At 41.0% G+C, this 24,258-nt stretch overlaps 1 protein-coding gene across 2 annotated transcripts in view; it reads right to left on the minus strand.

Annotated features, from left to right (window-relative positions):
* The window catches only part of LOC149083872 (sushi, von Willebrand factor type A, EGF and pentraxin domain-containing protein 1-like), a 440,661-nt gene that overhangs the window by 45,672 nt on the left and 370,731 nt on the right, over window positions 1–24,258 (minus strand). For both annotated transcript variants that reach the window (XM_089234250.1, XM_089234248.1), the window contains exons 10-12: window positions 10,127–10,489; window positions 8,522–8,716; window positions 8,107–8,301 (exon numbers count right to left, since the gene is read on the minus strand). In XM_089234250.1, the coding sequence (XP_089090376.1) occupies window positions 8,107–8,301; window positions 8,522–8,716; window positions 10,127–10,489 (753 nt within the window). The remainder of the gene's footprint in view (window positions 1–8,106; window positions 8,302–8,521; window positions 8,717–10,126; window positions 10,490–24,258) is intronic.

Genomic DNA, 24,258 nt, shown 5'->3' on the forward strand with positions numbered 1-24,258 from the left:
TTGGCCAGTTTCTTTGCATAAAACACTGTGGTGTTCTTAATTTTGTAGTCTCTGCGAATATTACGGTAGCGCACAAACCAAGGTACGCCAGTCTACTTTTTCAGAGTCTTATTCTGGAACCATTTGAGGCAAATCATGTTATATCTTCTAACAAATAGCCATACTGATACCGCAAGCAGTAGTACTGGGGCCTAATTATCATCTTATATAGAATCAGCTTGTTTTTGATGGAGATGGAAAAGGAATGCTTTTTTGCATATTTTGCTGGGCATGATCGAGGCTTGAGTTGCCTTTCGAATGGTTTCATCGCACTGGTAGGAGAAAGAGAACGTCGTCTTGTCCACCGTAATACCAAGTTACCTGGTGTGCAATACAGAACAGACCGAGCACGACCAAGCTCTGTTACTTACGCGATTTCAGCTCATAGCCCTGGAGGACGCGGTAGCGCTGGAGAAGATTCTGAAAGACAAAGAGGGAGATTGGAGGCCCCTTTCGAAGTGTTATACATTGTATAATTCGTCAGGGGAACCTAACTCGTACCACGATATTAGTGGCTTTACTCTTAAGTTCCAGGTCATATCCGTCTGCGTCCGAATGGATCTCTGTGTACGCACGTCTTGTTGTAAGTCTAGCTGATCTCCGGGGGGAACTACTGGGGTGTCCCGAGCCCTCCTTTTTCCGTCATCATTGGGGCTCCCCATTAGCTTGGCCTTTTCTTGTATGCCGCTCAGGAAGGTGATGAGGTTTACTAGCTGTTTAGTTAGCTCCGGTCTTTTGAGTGCCTATTTAGTCCAGGCCGCAATCCAGCGTTTAGCAGGGGGCCCCCTGAAGTGCAGATGCGCTGTGCAATACAGGTTAGATTGGAGTACCAATATGTGCATTGAATGGCAAACTTGCCTCATTTGCAAACCACCTGAATATAGTTATCCATTAAACTGTGGATGTCAAGTATTTATTCAAAATTAGTTTATATATGTATACAAAGTGATTCAAAAGTCAGTTAACACTTAAATATTTACTAAATACAAGAAATGATAGACAAAGAGGAATAAAAATCAGCAAAAATATCAGAAATGCCATGAGATCCTGTTGAAGCAGTAAAAGAATAATTATAAAAATAGCCAGCAGATGACGAAAGCAGATTTTATCTACCTTTAATTTAATTTTAATCTATCTTTAATAATTCCCTATTAATCAAATCTATCTTTAATGATTTAATTAATATTTATATTAACAGATGGCTTTAGATTTTCATTTCAAATGATTTTAAATTTTCATTTTAGATGATTTTTATGATTTTATGATTTTTTTATGTTAGAATTTTATTTCAAGTTATCAGGAAAAAAAAAAATAATGAGATTTAAAACTCCTTCTGAACAAAAATATCCGCAATAGCTTTACACTGGTTAAGAAATAGTGTATGATTGTGCAGGGTTAGCATAAAATAGCCGGATTTTTCAAACGTGTTCAAACCTATTACACATAATGTAATCGGCGTGATACATAAAGATAAACAATATAACATTCTAAGGGGTTTTTTTTTGTTGATTTTACTGTGAAACAAATTTTCAATGTGTGAACCTCTTTCGTAACATGACAAACACTTAACCTGTAATTACATTCATTCCACACATTTTGCAGTTTTACACCGCTAATGGTTCTTAATGCAGCACTAATGCGTTTTTTAAGCTCATTAGGGGCCATTCAGGTATTACGTAAGCAGATTTTCAGCCATTTTTGACCCCCTCCCCCCCCCCTTGTTAGCAAAAGTCAGCAAACCACTGGCCCCCTCCCCCCCCCCTGTCAGCAAAATTTCGTCAGCAGCTTAGAATATTTCATATCTTCAAAAAGGGGTGGTTGATGACGTAAACCCCCCCCCCCTTGTCATCAAAAGTCAGCAAATCCGACCCCCCCCCCCGATGCTGACGTAATACTTGAATGACCCCTTACTCATAATCCTTTTTTGCTGGATTTACTCAATGAACTTATAGAACGCATTAGAACCTTTGACCTTTGAAGACCGGACGGACGGTGGTGTATAGCCGTCCATCCCATAAGAATCTAGTAATCGTCAATTGATCGAATGATTGCCGATAACCTTGGAGTATAACATTTCGAATCACGGTGAATTAGTAGCAGATCGTCGTCGTCGTCGTCTAAGCCGCAAGTCGTTACCGGAATCGTCACCGGATGAACTAAAATCAGCACAATTCATTATAGCCGAGTAAATCACACTTAATTCGTACTTGCCATCAATGGCTTGATTCATCTGCTCCTTACAGGTGAACTTGCTTAGGTTTTCCATTTATTGGTTACTATTGTTGACGCCGACGTGGTCGAAGATCACATTTCCTCTTAAGATCAATCACTGGGGCTCTTGCCGGTTTGAACTCGTCATCGCTCCCACCGCGCATTGCCATTAGTATGTATGCGGTGTAAGTTGTTATCTCTAGGAACTATATAATCCACAGCACCCGAGCAAGGCTCATAGGGCTCTTCAAAACTCTCCTTTTGAAACACAGTCGACCGTTCTCAAGGATAGCACCAAAATGGAATTTTTTTTGTATATGGACAAGATGTCAGGTAATGCCATAAAGATCCAATTTCACCACAAGCACACTTGGCGTTGTCCGACTTCTTGAAACATTCTAGATATGTCGGCAATGGGCCGTGCTCAGTTATCATAATCACTTGCTCTCTAGACCAAATGTTACTGTTCACGCATTAGAACTAAAGGCGACGGCAATGAGAAGATGTAAATTTCATTCTTTAAAACATGAACATTTTATTTACACACACACGGACAAGTTATACGTGACATCCATTCTGTACGACGAAATACAATCAACTGATTAAAACGTTCGAAAAACTCTCTGGCGATCCGTTGCTAGGTTACCATCCATCGCAAGGCGAAAAACGCTACAACGAGAAAACGTGACATCATGACGTCACAGAGCATCGTTTATGATCGGCCACTACACACTCCCCCCCTAGTGTCAACGAAATTTGTGATCGAATATCTGTCGGGGAAGTGGACGTGACGACCGGAGCGAGTCACAGTTGCTGGTACTGCTTGTGCTGGCAACGCTGTACTGGATGGCTGAATGGGCATTTCTGAAGGTACCTTAAAGCTATCTCCAAGGAAAGCTGGAATCAAACGATCAATGGAGATCTTGCTTGCCCCATTGATGCCAATGTCGCAAAATTTTTCTCTGCGATTTTTGACAGGAAACGGGCCTTGATATGTTGGTTGTAAGGCAGGATGTGGTGCGTCGTTGCGTACGAAGACATGCGACGTGGATTGCAGATCACTAGGAATATACGTCAGCGTGTATCCGTGAGTTGTTGCAGGCACCGGCTTCATTGAACGCATTAGCTTTTGGATTTGATGGGCGAAATCGGATTGTATAATGTCTAGTGTTTTCGAAAAATACTCGCCGGGCAACTGCAATGGTGTTCCGTAGAGGATTTCTGCGGAAGAGCATCCCATGTCTTCTTTCACTGCTGCTCTTAGACCCAGTAGGGCGAATGGAAGAGCATCAACCCAAGCAGGATTCGATTGAATACGGCATCTCAGGGCAGTTTTCAGCGATCGGTGTTGTCTCTCGATCAGCCCATTTGCTTGTGGATGATAAGCAGTCGTTTTATGATGTTGGAGTCCTAGATATCTGCTCAAGCTTTGGAAAAGCTGGCTCTCGAACTGCCTGCCCTGGTCGGTGGTGATCCTGTGCGGTATGCCGAATCTTGAAAACCAAGTGGCAATTAATGTTTTGGCGACTGTTTCGGCAGTTTGGTCTGGCATTGGAGAGGCTTCGATCCACCTGGAGAATCTGTCTATCATCGTTAGGAGGTACCGAGAACCTTGGCATAATGGTAATGGACCAACTATGTCAAGATTGATATGCTGAAATCGGTTGTTAGGTACCTTGAATTCAGCCAGCGCGGATCGAGTGTGTCGGTGAACTTTAGAGCGTTGGCATGAAATACATGTTCTAGTCCACTCACGACAGTCAGATCTAATTGAAGGCCAAACAAATCTGTCGCTCAGCAGTTTTGATGTTGCTCGGATGCCAGGATGTGATAAGCAATGCAATGATTCAAACGCTCGTCGTCGTTGAGAAATTGGTACAAAAGGCCTTATTTTGCCGTTTGACACATCACACCAAATTTCGGCTGTTGCGTCAGGAAGGCTGAGTTTTTTCAGTTGTAAAGATAATACACTAGAATTTAAGATGGTTTTGAGATCGTTGTCATTCTCTTGGTCAGCTGCGAGTTGCACATAATCTAAAGGTGTGGGTACAGAAATGGTCGATATTCTAGAAAGAGTATCAGCTGGAATATTGTCGACACCTTTTATATGGAGAATTTCTGTTGTGAATTGGCTGATAAAGTTCAACTGTCGTAGCTGGCGTGGTGAGCACTTTTCTGGTTTCTGCCTGAACGCAAACTCCAACGGCTTATGGTCACTACAGAACCATTGTCAGTTGAGAAACGAAAGTATTCAGAACAGCAACCTACGTAGAATGAACTTTACAGATTACAAGTTTGACGTGTTAGAGGATAACTCCGTATCAACTGGCTTGATACGTATCAAAAACGTATCAAAAATTTCTTTCCGTTATATCTCGATCAGTTCGCAACGAAAATAGACAACATTGGTATCGTTTATTAGCTATTCCAAAGACACAGCCGGTATGGCAATGACATAGTTTCCTTATATCATTACCTACCACGCGATTAAAGGCATAAAAGACGTATTCACGTCAAAACTTGCGGCCGTGTCTATGTGGCACAGCCTACCTCTTTCCCTCTTTTCTTTTAAAATGACCACGTATTCACAAGAGATTTACGATCAGGAGATCTTCACGGTCCGTCCAAAGAATTGTTATTGTTAATAGACATCCATGTCCGAACGGGATTAGTTAGACCCAGACCTGCACAGTCAGAAGCTAGCTCCCCAACCGCTCGACTGCCGGCCGGCAAAAGGGTTAATTAAAACATGTTTCCATGCGAGGCTTAACTTTTCCGTGATAAGAATGAATGTCGACATTCCAAGCATCCATCTTTCGTCCTAAAGTTCTTTCTACTTTTTCAATTCACGGCAAAATAAAATATATCGGTATGTATATATATATTATTTGACGTACATGTACCTGTAGGTACTGTATATCTTTTCATTCAAAACTCCCACGCATTTTTTTCCTCTCTCTTCCCACGTCTTTTTATACACTGTATGAATTCAGAGAGCTCAAATGTATTTCACTGTCTGTTACTGTTTTTTATATATTTTTCACCTGGTCTTTGGAAAGTTTTCGGAACTCATTTCTCTCAACGCCTTGGCTATTTCTCCCCTTTAGACTTTGTTTCCGAATCTTGCCATATTTTCTTTCTGGAAACGCCACATATAACTTTTTCTAGAAATAGCAATAAAGCTGCTGCTTCGAGACGTTTCTCCACCGGTTTCTACGGAGAAGGCTACCAAAAAACCCTAAATCCTGGATGAGGGAGGATTTGCTAGTAAAAGATTTCGGGATCGCATGCGCACATCAACAGCCATCTTTCATTTCCTTTTTATTTTCTTCTTATATGAAGTCTGCAATCCAGTTTCCTTCAACACATGAATTCAGAATGTATTATTGTGATTATTTTTCCCTATAGGTTTTATTTAATATCCCGAAGATGAAAATAATCGAAGTTATACGAGCCAATGAATCATACAATTAAAATATTGAGTTCAATAATCCAATGAGCCAAATACAGTCACTTCTCCGTTTACGAACTTTATTTGTTCCACAAGTCCGTTGATAAACCGAATTGTTCGCAAACCGAAATGTTTTTTCCTATAAGAACCAATGCAAATTGAATTAATCCGTTCCTGGGACATACAAGATTTCTATTGTGAAGTTATACAATTGCTTTTGTACATAAGAAATGTTTATCATAAAACCAACACTAAAAATATCACCATACTTCAAAAAAGATGAAGTGCAAACAATATGAAAACGATGCCGGCGTTTCTGTGGTCTGGTTCCGTGAACACGTATCATTTATAACACTGCTTAACAAACTGGTTAGAACACTCGCCCTGACAGTGAGAGATTGGTGGTCAATATGTGATTTAGGACTTTATATTCGAATTAAGATTTAATATGGAATATATAGGATTATATGCTTGATTTCCGATTGTATACGTAGATTTGTGATCTCGCAATTGATTTTATACTTAGATTATGATTTTATAGTTGTTATGATTGTAATGTATGCTTTTTTGTGAATAAATTTCCAGAGGTATCCAGTCCGTGTGGACAATGAGCCGATATTGCCATATGGCGATGTGGCCTGGGTATCTTTCGGTTTGACGGTGGTTCGATTCCCCACAAAGGAATGTGAATTTTCTTTCTGAACTACATCTTATTCTAGGTTTTCAGGCTTTCGTACTTCGTATGAACAGCGGAGAGTGGCAATCGTTTTTCTCTGTATGTCGCCATCTGGGGACTAACGTCGTAAGAGCTATTAGCAGAGCTAGGCTGGCATTCAGCATTCATACATATGCTCTAAGGAAGGAGCATCGGAGAATGACATCGTTTCTCTAAATGATTTTGTTCTCAAAGATATTTCGGTGATTTCAGGTTTTATTGGGGCTGCCTATTCCAAATCTGGCATTGGTTTTGTCAGATTGGCTCTAGTTCTTCAGAGAAATTGAAATTAAATAGTAAAATCATAAGCACAGCGTGCAAATCACATCGAAACTGTGAGTTGTATATAAGTACAGTAAGTTAGAGGCAAAGATATATAGGATGATTTTGGGGTGCTAATTCCGAATGTAGCATTAGTTTTGCCGAACTGGGTCTAGTTTCTGTGATAATGCATACTCTCAACAATGTGATTTGCATGCATCATATGTATTACCATTGAAAAATTTGATTTTCACTTTATCTCATAAACTGAAGCCAATCTGGCAAGAACAATGCCACAGATTCGGAATCTGCGGCCCGTATATACCCCAGAACGATTAAAATTTACCTTAAGATCATGAAATTTTGTTGTTGTTGAGCAGTGTAATAATTTTAGTGTTATAAAACCCACAAAATACCTCATTGTCAAAAATTGAACTATTTTTTATTTAAATATTTGGTCCATATACTGTATATCCTATATACCAGGTTGCATCAAAATACTTCCATCAGAACGGGCCCTACATACATCTGAGAGTAGTATCAGTTTATTTATAGCCACTCTTCTATACCTTCGTCACTATTGGAACGTCTTGGTTATTATTGAAGGGGCATGCTTTGCGTAGTGCTGTTTATGAAGTGAGTGTTGCCCTCTCGCGAGTATTAAATTATTATTGTAGTTTCCAGATTAACGGATCATAGAAAGTCGAAGCACCCCTTTCAACAACTAGACATTGTATCTATTAGCATCAAAAGAAAAAACAATTTTTCAATACTTACCAGGCTCATTTGGACCAGTGCTTAGGGGTCATTCAAGTATTACGTCAGCGTCGATGGGAGGGGGGGGGGGGCCTACGATTTGCTGAATTTTGATGACAACGGGAGGGGGAGGGGTTGGATGGTGCCTAGTCATCAACCACCCTTTATGAAGATATGAAATATTCTTACTGACATCTTATTCGAGGCACCAGAAACGGAAAAAACCACACCTTTCGATAGTTACTGGGCACCTGAACTAATATTCTCCCAATTGATAAGTCCCCTACGCAGCCACTTTAGTGATCTCTAAATGTGCTCTGGAGATGTGTCAGGACCGCTTAAGTGCTCTGGAACTGCGCCAAGCATCACTCAAGTAATCTGGGAATGTTCCGCGGGTAACTTGAGTGATGTAGAACCGCACTGGGGGGCCGCTTAAGTGCTCTAAAACTGCGCCACATGTCACTCAAGTGATCTCTAAATGTGACACGGATCGTTTAAGTGTTCTGGAACTGTGTCGCGGGTTACTTGGGTGGCCTTTGAGTGTGGAAGTGATCTTGTCAAATATGGCTAAAACTTTACTCGCGTAATACTTGAACGGCCCCTTATATATTGCCGGATTTTCGCACAGTGAAAAAAAAAAAAAAGAGAGGTAAAACTGATCTTCAGCACTCACTAGGCACGCATTCCGGAAAATTGTCCACGGCCCATTTGCCATACCAGCAACGTAGAGAGTCCGGGCCCATCAGTTGATAACCAGGTAAACACGTGAGGGTCAGGACCTCGCCGTGGGGGACCGTTTCGTCCATCGCTACCGTCCTCTGGAGATGGTGGTAGATCCCATTGTCCGTCGAAGGTACATCGCACGGTACTAGTTACAAATAGAAGAAAAAAAACAAAACAAAAAGAGGAAACAGATCACACAGAGTATATTAGAACATGTGCGACATGTTTTGTTTTGTTTTTGGCTTCATCGAGTAACATGCGTGTATAAATAACATGAAACGGGAGAATGTTAGCAAATGAGAGATTATGAATAATAAGTTTCTTTAATAATAATAAAATCACGATGCTTGTGAATACCTACGTACAGGTCTCGCACTGGGGCTCCTTTGGCTTCCACTTGCCTTTTACGCACTTGGCCGTCCTGTTGCCGATGTTGAGTTTGTATCCCGCCGAGCAGGTGACGTTCACGACCGTGCCATGCGGTAACGACTCGTTCCCTCGTCCCAGTTTCACAATCTCTACCTGCATCCAGGAGGTCTCCTGGAACGGTTCGCATGGCTCTGGGAGGGAAAGAAGATATACACCATAAGCGTGTGCACGACATCAGTGTCCAACATTCACTTTGAGCTACAAGGGTGTTTGTTATACATATATAGGAAAGTGCGAGCCGCTTAGTGGATTTGAAAACGTGTCGCGGGCCGCTTTGGGCACCACCGCGAGTCGCTTCAGTGATCTGTTACTATGCCGGGGTCGTTTGGATGATGATGTGAGTATGCTCCGCGGGCCACTTAAGTGAGGTGCAACTGCTCCGCGGGTAGCTTAAGTGATCTGTGAATCCGCTGCGGTCTCGGGTGTTCTGGAACTTGGCCGAGATCTGTATATATGCAGCCAGTCACTAAAGTGATCTGGGAATGCGGCACGGGTCACTGAATGATCTGGGAATGCGGCACAGGTCACTGAGTGATCTGGGATTGCGTGCCGCGGGTCACTAAAGTGATCTGGGAATGAGGCACATGTCACTGAATGATCTGGGAATGTGGCACAGGTTACTGAATGATCTGGGATTGTGTGCCGCGGGTCACTCAACTGATCTGTAACTGTACCGTAGATCATTTAAGGGCTTTGGAACTTTGCCGCGGTAATCTGTTAATATGCAGCCAGTCACTAAAGTGATCTGGTAATGTGGCACAGGTCACTAACGGCCGTATTCACCAACACAGTTTAAACTGCAATCGCAGGTTAAAGGATTAGCGATTGACACGGATTGGTTGAAATCCTCAATTTAACCAATCCGTTTCGATCTTCAATCCTTTCATTTGCAATTGCAGTTTAAACTGTGTTGGTGAATACGGCCGTGAATGATCTGGGAACGTGGCACAGGTCACTTGAATGATCTGGGAATGAGTCTCAAGTCACTTAAATGATCCGTAAAAATGGTACGGTAACTTAAGTAATCTGTAAATGTGCCGCGGGCTACTTAAGCGATCTGTAAATATGCCAGAGTCACTAAAATGATCTGACACTCTAACGTGGGCCACTCAAATGCTTCTGGGACTGCCGCAGGTCCCTCAAACGATACTTAAATATGCCGTGGGCACTCAAAAAACTTACAATGTGCCTCAGGCCACTTAAAAGATCTCGAAATGTACCGCCGGGCGTTTAAGTGCTCTGTAACTTTGCCGCATAGTGGTTTTTAATTATGCCCGAGTCCCTAAAGCAATCTGGGAATGTGCCGCATAAATATGCCACGACTCACTTAAGCGACCTGGAAATGTTCCGCTTGGATCACTCTCACAAAATTAGGATTAAGTTCGCGGGGCCATATCAGATTACTCCAAGAGCCACATTTGATCCCGCGGGCCATGGGTTGAGCATGTGTTGGAATTCTCAACTGTGGTTACGTGGTACAGTTTAAAACTTTACAGAAAATTCGATTAGCGAGTCCATTATTTCCGACGGACTCTGGTTACCTCTGCTGATGCGGTCTTTGCTTCTGGGCCCTTTGCGCCGCCTTCTTCGGCTGCCCATCTTCCGCCTCTGCCTTTTCCTAAGCAGAGCTATCGCCGCCGTCCTCCGCCTTCTTTGCTGCTGCTGCGTGGTCAGTTGCGGGTGCGATTCCCTGATGCACTTCGGCAGTTTCGGCGGGCTCCACTGACCGTCGACGCAGGTGGCTCCCGGCGGGCCGTCTTTCAAGGTGAAGTGGCGCTTGCACTCGTACATTATCTGGCGGTTGTTCGTGACCTTGCGTACGTACGGTCTGTAGTCGTACATGCCCATGTAGCCGACCAGGAGGACTCTGCCGTTCTTCAGGAACCCGGGGAAAGGACAGTAATCTGGCGGAAGAAAACAAGTTTTTATGTTCTGATTTTTTGAATCATTACGTTTAGAAATTTCTGATATTTATACTGTATAATGCATAATCGTTCAATGTTTCCTCATACCTAGCTGACCTCACCTGAATAAAACGTTTTTTGGCTCTGCCGCACTTAACTAGCAGGACAGTAGGGTGGCCTGGGGGCTATAACGTCATGCAGGGTCAAGTTATTGAATATATTTTTAATTACTGAAACTAGTGGTTGATCACTTTTCGAGGAATCGGTCAAAGTTGCTTGACTATCTATGGCCGAAATCGTGATTTATGCATGAATTACAGGGTGTGGACATGAATTACAGGGTGTGGACATGAATTACAGGGTAAACACATTGTTATCTGACATGTATCATGACGGTTTCGCAAGGATTTGGCCTGTTTCAAATTCACGGAAACTTCCGAGCGTAGACGCACGTGTGAAATGAAAACAAATATAGTTCCAACTATGTCCAGAAGATGACGCAGAACGGCGATGGCGTCAGTGGCGTAACATTCTGAACCAGAGGCGCATGTATGGTTTTGCCGCCCTCTTTTCTCATTCTAGTCTAATTTTCTTGACTACTCTTCTCTCGTATTCGCCGACCTGTGCTTTAACCCACTTGGTCTCTCCTTCCCCCTGCAAGTGTACTATGTCTCTGAAGTCACTCTTTTAGTCATTCACATGCTTGCACACAGTTTTGGTCACTTACATGCTTGCAAACTGTTTTTGCCATTCACATACTCTCACGCACTGACCTGGATTCTCTCTCTCCAGGTCATTCGTTTGCTGATTCACGTACTTGTTCACGTTCCAAGTCATTCTTTCGCTCACTCACGTGCGTGCACACTGTTTTGGACACTCATATACTTGCAAACTGTTTCGGTCACTCACGTACTAGCACACTGTTTTGATCACCCACATGTTGGCACACTGTTTTGGCCACTCACATGCTTGCACAATGCTTTGGTCGCTCACATGCTTGCACACTGTTTTGGTCACACACATGCTTGTACACTGTTTTGGTCACTCACATGCTTGTACACGCTCTGGGTCACTCACTCACATGCTTGTACACGCTCTGGGTCACTCACTCACATGCTTGTACACGCTCTGGGTCACTCACTCACATGTTTGTACACGCTCTGGGTCACTCACTCACCTGGTCCCCCGCTCTTTAGGGCACTCGTTTGGTCAGTCATATGTTACGTCCATTCGGATAAAATGCACACTAACAAAGAAGTTTTAAGCTTTAAAACAGTGGTTTTTTTACGTGAATTACATCTTTTAAATCATCTGACGGTACTGGGTGCATTTGTTAAAAGTTGAACAACGAAATAGTTTAATCGCTCATACCGCAAGAAGTACTCTAACTATATCCGTGTTTTGCATATCTCCAGGTATACTGTTCCGGTTATAATACCTCTTCTTGTCTCGACACGAGACTCGCAGCCCGCTTTCGTAAAGAAATTGTTTTACGCTATATCTCGAAGGTTCGCAACGCAAACAGAAGCTGAATGCGTCTTCTGATAGGCATTTTTGAGACAAATTCAATGACACTACCCTGCCATACCTCTTCCGGTCTGGGTACCATGCTCGCGGCGTGCTTTCGTAACGAAACTGTTTCTTTTTACGCTAGAAGTAGACAACATTGATTTATGACATTATTGATTGACCACGGGCAAATTCGATAATACTAATTCCATTATATCAATACTTACCACGCAAAGACAGGTCCAAAGAATGTATTTTGGTCAAAATGTGAAGCCAAGTAACGTTTGATCGTTGAAAATGGAGCAGGTAAAGGGGACGATAATTAGCTGTACCGATAATATTGATGGCATTTCTTTTAACCAAAAATGGCGGACGAGTAAGCCTAATTTTTCTAGGAGACGATATAAGTCACGAGTAAGCCGCGACCCAAAATCAAGAAAAAGGGTAGTTTCGTGATCCATGTTTGCTTTTCAAATTAGTAGAACCATGAAAATCGGACACACCTTTATTGGAAGAATTTAGTAGAACCAATAGCGTAATAAGTAGTTACAACAGTAAGTAGATTTGTGGGACTCATATAGGAAGCTCCTGCGAATCAAGTTCGAGTCGTGATCCATAGCGCAATAATCGCCTGGCTGTAAGTAAATTTGTGCGACCCATCTCAGAAGCCGAGCGAATCAAGCTTTGGTCATGACCGACAGCTCAAGAATACCTGTGCCCCGAGTGGCATGGTGGTGGTGGTGGTGGTAAGATGCTCGTCTCCCATCGTGAAGGTTGTTGTCAGGGTCCCGGGTTCGAACCCAAGGGAGGGTATCGATAAGATATTTTCCCCTAACGAACTCGAGGCGACCACCGATAGACAGCGATTTCACTTCCAACCCATCTCACTAATGGCCGTAAATTGCAATACAGCGATATGGCCAGAGTTGGTGTTTGGTGAAGTAGCTCAAGAAGACCTGTCTGCAATTGATTTCGCACTACCCATCTCGGAAGCCCCTTACGGATGAAGTTTCAGCTCAAGAATCGGTGGATTGAGTAAATTTTCACGACCGATCTCGGACGCCTGTGCGATCCAAGTTTGGATCGCGACCCATAGGTTAAGAACCCCTCGACTATTATAGGGTAGTTATGATTAACATCTTTTTCATTGGAACTTAGAGTGACATCTGTTGGATTTTATTTGAACTGCATGGGTGATATTTTTTAATAAATTATTTTGATATTTTAATGTAATTTTCTGCTTAGTTTGTGTTTTTTTATCATTTTATGGTAAATTTGCTTCACAAATAAATTTAATTTTTTTAAATGGTAATTGACTTGCAAAGCAAAATAAAAAAAAAATATTAAACAAAAATTGAATCCGACGTTTCGCATCTGGCACATTTCGTCTCAGTACATTTGACCCGACATTCCTTTTGTGATGGTCATATGAGTGAACGAGTTGGTGGGTGCTCGAACACCCACACAAGTTTGTAGAATAGGTTTTCGCACCCTCCAGAAATGAGTTTGAGGATAAAGCTCCGTCTGAGCACCCACGGGTCTAAAACACTTCCGACCAGACGCTTATGTGGGTGATCATATGAGTGAGTGTGGTCACTAACTTGATGGCGAAAACGGTCACTCATATCATCATACGATCACTTTCTTGATCACGAAACGGTCGCTAAGTCGAATCCGAAAACGGTAACTCATACGGTTACGGACTTGATCACTAATAGGGTTACTCATACGATCACTAACTCGATGACAACACGGTCAATGAAAACGGTCACTCACACGGTTACCAACTTGATAACTAACGGTTACTCATATGATCATGCACTTGTTCACTCAAACAATCACTCATATGCCCATACACTTAGTCACTGATACGGTCATGCACTTGGTCAATCAAACTGTTATTCACACAGTCACTCGCTTGATCATCCATATAATCATTCAGTCAACCATGCAGTCACTCATACTTACGCATGCAGTCAATAAGACACTCATACGGTCACTCGTTCGTATGGTGACTAGCCCACTTGCTCATACGGTCACTCATACGGTCAGGGCAGGCAAATGTCGACGCCCACGTCCAGAGATTAAATGCCCTTATTCATAGATGCAATGATCAATTGAAATACCATCTTTCCTTGCATAGATGGAAAATTGAATTCAAATTGTAAAATAAATTGAAAGATATGTGTGTAGATATAGAGAGACTTTGCCATACATATACAGTATACACCAGTGATTCCCAACGTGGGCGTTAACGCCCCCTGGGCGGGCGATGGAATGTTCCAGGGGGGCGGTAGAAGCTACGGGTATAGCATAGGATTCTATGGGTGAGATTACGTTGGGGAGCGCTGGGAGAAAAAAGGTTGGGAACTATGGTATACACTATGGAGGAAATTGATGGATATGGAAGGAAATAGGGACACCATTATATACAGGGTCTTTATAATTAAAGTTCCACTTTGAAATGACTATAAAAAATAAAACTATCGGGCAAAATATATTATCAAACTTGGTAATAGTTTGGAGGAGGTCATGCGATTAAATTTTCCGCAAGAAAAAAGTTCAAAAACTCCCCACCAGCGGGGAATGGCACTGTACGCAACATTGTTAAACGGAATAAGACATGAAGACATCGGTTTTATAAAATGTTTTTAATCGTTTCTAAAACGCGTTCTCCAAAGCATGTTCCACGTGGCGTGTAAAGAGCACATTTGCATAATTCTAATTTGAATTCCTCCTGACGTAAGCCATCTTAACGCATGGGCCCAACCGGGCACGGCCCGCCCGGGGGCCTCAAGTGAAGAAGGGGCCTCACAAAATGAGATCACGTTGAAATGTTCGAGGATTTGCCAGGTAGGGCCTCGCAAAAATCTCTGGGCCCATGATGGTCTTTAGACGGCCCTGCGTGTAAGTATTACGATTTTGCACAACCCCCACAAGCAGTTTCGTTTCAAAAACGATTAAAACATTCTAAACCGATGTCTTATCCCGTTTAACAATATTGCATACAGCACCATTCCCCGCTGGTGGTGAATTTTTGAACTTTTTTTGGCGGAAGATTCAATCCCATGATGACCTCCTGTAAACTGTTACCAAGTTTGATACCATTTTGTCTAGTAGTTTTCTTTTTATGGCAATTTCAAAGTGGAATTTTCTTCTTAAAGAGCTGTTTTCCGGACTTCTCCATATTATCCCGGAGCAAGTTGGGCCGTGGTTAGAATAGTATCTGCTGTCCTGCTTGGATTGATTGATGACCGCTCACGCCGAGAGCTGTTGTTGTCCTCTCGTTTGCTTGGAACTTGGGTTCTTGTATTCTGGGAATTCCGATTTCGATTGATCAAAGCAGGGCTGCAACTAGATGCAACTAGCAAGCACGCAATTTCGTGACCCCCTTGTCACGTTGAAAGAGAGGTTAGAAGTGAGATTTTGTCACTCCTCTGGTACGGTGCCTTGGGTCAAAGAGTGTGAACATGTACGGGAAAAAAACCTCACACATAAGCACTCATGTCAATGAACAGATTTGTTTCAGAGTGGGTAAAAAAACTTCTGGCAACCAGAAAAGGAGGACAAAGGACGAATTTTCTAGAACGTAGGAGGACGTCGGGTAACCCGTAGCACTACATCACCTTTTTTTTTTACAAGCAGTTGAAGTGACATCTGTTGATCACTATTTTAACTACATGATGCATTTTCTCTTATAGATTAGTTTGAAACATGCATAAACTGAGTTATTTTCATTTGTTTGTTTTGTGGTTTAGTTTAATTAATTTTAAAATGTTAACTGACTTTTAAGTAAAATATTTATAGATATGTAGAAAAATACATACTATGTTCATCCATTGGTATATGACAATCGTTTCATTCATCATCCTTCACTCAACAAGGATGCAAAGTGGGTTTCAAATAAATTATGATTTACAAAAATAAATTTAAATTCCTTCAGTATATGTGTGAAAATGAATAAATTTGATTTTGAAAACGAAAGGATTCTAAAAGAAACAGATATATGTAGAAATATAGGGACCTCATCCCCATACATTCATATTGATATAGTGCGCACTATGGTGGAAATTGATTGATTCAATAGGAAACGGCTTCCACCAAGGGGAAAGTTTTGAAAGAATAGACCGTTTTGAAGAGTTTTGCGTCTGCAAATAGGAAATTTTTGAATAAAAAAATTTTCTATGTTTATAAATTTATTTATTTATTCACATCTCAGCAGGCATGTATTGCCAATTACAGAGATGGACAAGAGAAGAGAAATACAAAAGGTGAATGCAATAAAGAACAAAAATCGAGTGGAACAATTATTAAAACTCCGATACTGAGAAATACATACGGAAAAGCATGATAACATGAAGATTCAATACTCACATATAACTTTCAAGAAATTCTCTTATAGTTGAATTGAACATATCGGGTTTTTCACATCGCTCTGATTATATATATTGCACATCTCAAAAATAGGGGGGTCATCGTAAAATATTTGTTCGGGGTTTAGGGAGGCGAAAAAACCGCCGAACTAGGACTGTTGAGGTCTCAAACAGAACTCAATGTGTCCGAGAACACTAAATATGCAATTTGAAAGTGACAAGGCATGTCATAGGTCTATTCCAAGAACCTTGCATTTCGCGAGAGAAGTCATACATAAGCGGATCCTTTTACACTGTATTCTTCACACAATGTATGGCAGAGCACTGGGCAAGCGGAACTCTTATACCAATAATGCCCATTTTAAATATATTTCCCCCCGTATCCGGAAATTTCGCCTGCCCTGAATGCGACCAAGTGACTGACTGAGTGAATTGAATGTATTGGGAAGTGAATGACCATATGAGTTATTAAGTGAGTGAGCATGCGAGAGTGAATATATAAGTAATAAAGAGAGAGAGAGAGACAAAGTGAGTATACGAGTGAGTGAGTGAGTGACCATCTGAGTAAATGTGAGTGATATATGGTTGAGTGAATGAGACAGTATGAATGAACAAGTGAGGGAGTGTTCGTTTTAATGAATGTATGTAAAGGCCCGTTTACACGAGGCAAGTGCTTTAGTTGGCAGCTTAATTTTAAGTTGCCAAGTACGATACAATGTATGCAGACGATAAGGGCCGTTTGCACGGATTTAGTTGGCAAGTGCACAAGTGATTTAGTTGGTAAGTGAATACGAATAGTTCTATTTTTTCCGGTTAAGTATACCTATGCGCATGCGTCAGTGGGCGTGACCTGCCGATCTTGGAGGGGTCTTTTTGCTCTCTCACGGAGAGGTTTATTTTGATCTCAAGCGTGAACCTGTTCATGTTCCGTCGTCCTTGAAGTTTCGCTAGAATTCCGCGGAAATATTGGATGGTGAGGTGGCCAGAGGACACAGCCTTCAAGTTTGTTGAAAAATATCTTCGCCATGAATGTTTGTTGAACTATTGAAATGAAAATTACCTTAACAAACAAGCTAAAAATTATTCGATGTTGGAAAAAGCTATGGAATATTCTGTCGACGTGATGTCAGGAGTTGAAAAAAATTGAAGATTCAAAAATATATATCAGGTGGGGAGGATTTATATATTAAAAACTGGAGGGGGGGGGGTTTCGAATATTTCTCTCGTCCAGAACAAATTTGCTGCCATCTGTTGTACAAATACATGATCAAATATTTAACATAATATCATCTCTATAGATTAAATTAAATAATAATAATTTTGAAAATTTGGAAATAATTTTTATGTTAAATGAGAATTTTTATTATTAAATTTTTAACCTTTAGAATTTCCTACGAATGCCAAGAATCTTGGCTCTTCGGCTTACATTAATTCATAATTTATCTCCTCTTTAATTTCGATTAAAATATCATATAATCGATATTTACAACTTAGAGGAGAAATAGAGAAATCTTATATTTCTTCTGGATGACTTACATAAGTTTATATGTTGTGTGTTCTTTTTTCCCCCTCTTGGGTAAGTGAAAATGAATAAATTTATATTCTTTAAAAAAAAATATCACATATCTGATCGCAGTATTCGTAAGTTCTACCTGATCATCTTCATCCATCGTTACGAAAGCTATGAGCTTTAAAAAAAGCACCTCTCTGAATGCCAGATAAATAAAAAATTATTACTATTATTCTCACGCGCGAGTTGCGTCTCTCTCTCTCTCTCTCCGTCGATTTGAGTAGACTGAAGCGCGCGCATGTGTTAACTGCGCTCACCTCCGTAAAAATTATCCAATGAGCGTCTACTTATCACTTATCGTGTGGACACTTTCAAGAAGAATCGGTAAGTTAAAATTAAGTTACCAACTAAAGCACTTGCCTCGTGTAAACGGGCCTTAAGACCAAGTAGCTGACAGTATGAGTGACCGTATTAGTGATCAAGTTAGTGAACAAGGGAGTGGCCGTATGAGTGATCACACTCACTTGTTCTCTCATACGATCACTCACCTCTTCAACTAGCAATAACTCACCCTGTGAGATAAGGCGAAATTTCCGTAAATCAGTGCACACTATGGAAGAAATTGATTGATTCAAAAAGAAACGGCTTCCACCAAGGGGAAAAAATAGACTCTTTTGAAGAGTTTTGCGTTTGAAAACTTGAATAAAAAATTTCTATATTTATAAATATACAATTTGAAAGTGACAAGACATGTCATTGGTCTCTTACAAGAAGCTTGGATTTCGCAAGAGAAGTGATACATAAGCGGATGTGTATCGATGAAAAAATATTTTAATATCCGTGTTCTTTTGTATTGTATTCTCCACACAATGCTTGTCACAGCTGTCATGATCGCAATTTCTCCTTTAAAGTATTCATACGAAAAATCAGCAATCCCATTTCAAATATTAATTTAAAGTTAACATGTTCGTTAACATCTTCCTACATTCTTTCCCACGCTGAGAATCACAGCGCCCCCTCCCCCCTCACTCTTTGTTTAATTTATATTAGATATAACTTGCTGGGATCCATCAACGACATTGACGCCAATATATGAAAGCATAATCATGACATAAAAAGTCGTCGCGCCATAACATAGTACTTGTTTTTCTTAATATCTCTGGCTTAGACAAGATGCGACGTTTCATCTTGTGAATTATTTCTATCGCCACAATCCGGATTTTACCAGTTGGAATCCAAAACACCTTTTTCTTTTCATTCATTAGTTTCTTAATATGTGATGAGTGCAAAAGCGCTTTATTAACCAATCACATTAGTTGTTCATCCAAACAAAGAAACTGAAACTAATAATGCTGATTTGCCTGGTGAGACAGACAGAGCACACCAAGGTTTCTAGCAGAGAACACATACACGCTCGTTCGCGTGAGTTTGATGAGGGTGTAGTCCTTAGTGTTGAAGTGCTAGGCACTTCAGGATCGTTTTGTGACGTTGCGTCTTTACTTCCTCAAAGCGCTAAAAGGCATTTAACTCTTTGGGGCTAGGTGGGTTAAAAACTGTCCCACCTTTTGCTTAGCTTTTTATGCATGGTGGGATATATTTTTATCCACCTCGAAAAGTTGAAGTTACTCATAGTCATACGGTTTAATATTTTATTTAAAGTTTTTCATTCAGTTGGCAATGCTATGCACCAACGGTAAATGCGTAAATAAGTGAAAAAAAAATTATACAGATCAAAACGCATCAGTACGTTGTGCGTGCTGCAGTGATTAAGGTTTTATAATAAAAAAAATTCTGTGCAACTAGGGTTTTTATTTTCTTTAAAATCGTGTGCCTCAAAGAGTTAATGTGTGAAGCGGGATCACACACACACACATGAGGGAAATAAATATGTGAGGTGCCGTCAAGAGGAATGCCTCGGTAAATGGCGTAAAAAACCATCGCTCCAGGTGGTGTCTGGTGAGTGATTAATATTTACTTTTTATATATTGTCTTTGATGGTGAGTGAGATAATGATGGTGATACATAATAATATAATATGAAAATTTAAGAACAAATTTTATGCGGCACAAAAAATATCTTGATAACACTTTTTGAGCAATGTCTATATTTTAACCTAAAATATGTTCGCGATACACAACAACAACGTGACATATTAATTGGTGCCGTGACCAGAATTCGAACTTGAATCTCCTGATTAGAAAAAAACGAAAATAAACAATACACGTTGAGTATACTGAGGCGACATTATTACGTTATTCCGCAATTAAGTTTTAATTATTTATTAAACTTTAAAACAATTAAGTTTCATACAAACAAAATATAAACGTATCACTTTAATTGCTTAACCTGCGACGTCGGTCGTTATATAGAAAATCAATTAAAACAAGAAAAACAAATTCATATTACGGAAAGGATCATATTAAAAAGCCGCTCAAATATAAATTATATTAAAAGCTAGGATAATCTCACCAAAAGTCACTCAATATACAAAAAAAGCACAACACTCACCCACCATCATCCCCTGTCCTTGGAAGCACCACGTGGCAGGAAAATTCTTATATTCTAATTTATTACATTTTTAAATTGAATTTCCAAGCAATTCGGGTCGGTCCGGCTGGGAAGGGCCGGACCTCCCTACCCTAAAAGTTTCCGCCAAAAAAATGTGTGATACACTCAGATTTAGAGTGATCTGACAGAGAGAGATACTATTTTTCTGATTGGTCAACAGGGATCACGCGTTACGTCTGGAATTTCATTCAAACGTGGGAACGAGACAGAAGAGAAAATATTTATAATGTGGCGGCAGTCACCAAGTGAAAAATACAACGAGTCAGTAAATGAACCTCTAAAGATTTTCGCTGAAGATAAGAAGTAAAGACAAGCATCAGCCGAAAGAGACAAAAGAAAATAAAGTGTTCAATTCTATGATTCATTTAAAAGAAATAAAAAATACTTGAATAGAGTGGGAGAAAACGCTCTCGCGACACAGCATTAAACTCTTTAGCCAGCACCGGCTCTAGCGCTATATCTTTACCCATTATACCCATTTTTTCATCTATTACCAGATCCGGATATTTCGTTTTCGACGTTTTGTCCCGGAAATTTCACCTGCCCTGAATGTATGAGTGACCAAGTAAGTAACTGACTGTGTGAATGACCAAGTGTTTGGGAGAGTAATCGAATGAATGACCATATAAGTGGGTCAGTGACCGTATGAGTGAGTGAGTGGCCGTATGAGTAAGTGGGTGTGAGTGACTGTATGGATGAATGAATGGCTATATGAGTGAACAAGTGAGTATGCTAGTGAGTGTGTGAAGGAGTGGGTGACCATATAAATAAGTGTGGTTGGAACACGGAACAAGGAGTCTAACATGTGCGCGAGTCAGTGGGACTCGATCAAGCCCACGGGCAGAACGAAGGTGAAACAGTGTCGGGATCATCGCCGGTTCTCGCGGCGGGGCGCACCGACGGCCTGGGTCGCACATAATTCGTTGGGAACCCAGAGCCAGAGCGTACACGTTGGGACCCGAAAGATGATGAACTATTCCCGGGCAGGTCGAAGCTAGAAGAAACTCTGGTGGAGGACCGCAGCGGTTCTGACGTGCAAATCGATCGCGAACCTAGGTATAGGGGCGAAAGACTAATCGAACCATGTAGTAGCCGATTCCCTCCAAAGTTTCCCCCAGGATAGCTGACGCTCGGAGGGAACACGCAGTCAGGTCTGTTGAAGCGAATGTATGGTTGAGTGAATGGTTGACCATATGAATGATTAAGTGAGTGAGCGACCGTATAAGTGACAGCATGTGTGGCCGTATAAGTCACAGCATGTGTGGCCGAGTGCCTGACCGTATAAGTGACAGCATGTGTGGCCGAGTGCCTGACGCCTGACCGTATAAGTGACTGCACGTATGAACGAGTGCCTGACCGTATAAGTATCATGTTAGTGACCACATAAGTGATCAAGTTAGTGACCATATAAGTGATCAAGTTAGTGACCATATAAGCGATCAAGTTAGTGACCATATAAGCGATCAAGTTAGTGACCATATAAGCGATCAAGTTAGTGACCATATAAGTGATCACCTCACTTGGTCTCTCATACTGTCACATGGTCACTCATATAGTCACTTGCTTGGTAACTCGCCGACTAACTTCGTTACTCACACGGCCAGGGCAGGCGAAATTTCCACAAACCAGTACACACTATGGAGGAAATTGATGGATTAAAAAGAAAATAGGCATTGCCAAAAGAGGGAGGGGGGAACAGACCCTTTTGAAGAGTTTTGCGTTTGAAAACTCGTATAGAAAATTTCTATCTTTATAAATATACAATTTGAAAGTGACAAGACATGTCGCAGGTCTCTTACAAGAAGCTTGGATTTCGCAAGAGAAGTGATACATAAGCGGATGTATCGATGGAAAAAATATTTTAATATCCGTGTTCTTTTGCATTGTATTCTCCACACAATGCTTGTCAGAGCACCAGGCTCTCTCTCTCTCTCTCTCTCTTACCCATAATACCCATTTTTTATCTATATCTTTCCTCTCTCTCCCAGTAGATCAATAAATTATAAGATGGATGGAAGGGTTTTTTTTATATTTTCTTCAGCTCCCGACGTTCAGAAACGATGATCAAATGTGAATCCATATACAGTGTATTATTACATTTTCATGCTGTGGAGGTAACGGATGAAAAATGATGCGTGTCACCTATTTTGTAATAAAAAATGAGGGGGAAATAGTATGGGGTTGTGTGTTACATAAAAAGTAAAAGCTTGAGTGATTTTTTTTTTTACTTTCTCAGTGAAAATGGTTCTTCCCCAGCAGGTATCGAATTCTTGGTGTTTTATCAATTTTTTATCGATGAGTTTTCGAGCTTTATTGGACATAAATATTTAATGTAGCATATATAGGCTCTCCGGACATTGGAATCACCACTAATATGCACTGCTTAAGTTACGGCAACTGACTACGTTCGAATGACGAGTTTTTTCGAAAACTGTCGAAAATGGTTTTATAAATTTATTTGGAAGAATGTTTTGCGCAGAATCTAAAACTATTTTATTCTTGCTCATGCAATAAGTAACCACAAAGTTATGGCTGATTTAAATCACATGGAACAATGGTTTCGAAGGCAACAAACAATTTTCAAACGCGTTTTTTGAAGATTCAGTTTTTCGTTGCTTTATTTTTATTTATTTATTTATCACACAACCCAGTTGGCAAGACTGCACTTACACTGGTAAGATTCAAAACCAAAATCCCAAAAAACAACATAAATCAAATAGAATAAACACTTCATATAGGGTATAAACTTAAAATCGTCCAAGGAAGAAACGAATCCATTATAAGGGGCAGAAACGAGGTCACGTGGAAGACTGTCCCATAGTCTGGCTGAACGGCATCTAAAGTCATAAAAATAGCGGTCGCCTCTGGCCACTGGAATTTTCAGTTGAAGACTGTCTGGAGGTTAGGTCGTCTGTCCAAGATTTCGAAAAAAGAGTTATCGGAAGGCAAATATACCATATTGTGTACCAGTTTATAGCACATTATTAGGTTAGCTCGAGCCCTCATCCACTCCAAGGAGTGGAGGCCAAGTATCTCGAATCTCTCTTGGTATGATCTTCCACCATCACCAGGAAGTCGTTTAGTAAGAGCCCTTTGGGGACTATCGATGAGCAATATACCTTTAATTTTGCATGGACACCCCACCTGCGAGCAGTATTCAAGAATCGGTCGGACATATGTGCAAAAAGCGAAAGTCAGAGGTATGCATATCGCACTTACTGTAAGCCTTGCGTATCATGTATGCGACTCTATTGGCCCAGCAGACCATATTACGATAATGATCAGTGAAGTCAAGAGAACCGGATATCGAAATATCCAGATCGGGGCATATGGTCAAGTGTTGCAAAACTTCAGGACCCATCGGATAGCAGACAGGGTCGGTGGGTCTGTCTAGACGTACAGAGCCACTATTGACGATAGAAATAGAAAGATTGTTCTTTCTATACTCCAACGGAATAGACAAAAGCAGGCAGTCTCAAGGCCCATTGTGTTACCCGTTGTTGAGAATAGTATCTCATCATTATCTCATTTATATCGTCTGCGAATTGTAGAATGGCAATGGGAAAGACGACTTGAGCTATGCCACTAGTGAACAAAGTGAATAGAATAGGACCCAGCACAGATCCTTGGATGACGCCGCTTTGTACGGGGCGAGTCGCTGACACAGCCCCAGCAACTCAAACACGATGGACTCTGTCTGACAGTAGGACATGAATCGTCCTGACTATTTTGCCAGGAACACCCATATTGATTAGCTTTCTTCACAGAATTGATCTGTCGACTTTTCCGAAGGCCTTATTAAAATCCAC

This window comes from Pholcus phalangioides, unplaced genomic scaffold (assembly GCF_987345545.1).
Source record: "Pholcus phalangioides strain wild (caught in Gottingen) unplaced genomic scaffold, Ppha-v1.0 ptg000008l_1, whole genome shotgun sequence".
Taxonomy (NCBI): domain Eukaryota; kingdom Metazoa; phylum Arthropoda; class Arachnida; order Araneae; family Pholcidae; genus Pholcus; species Pholcus phalangioides.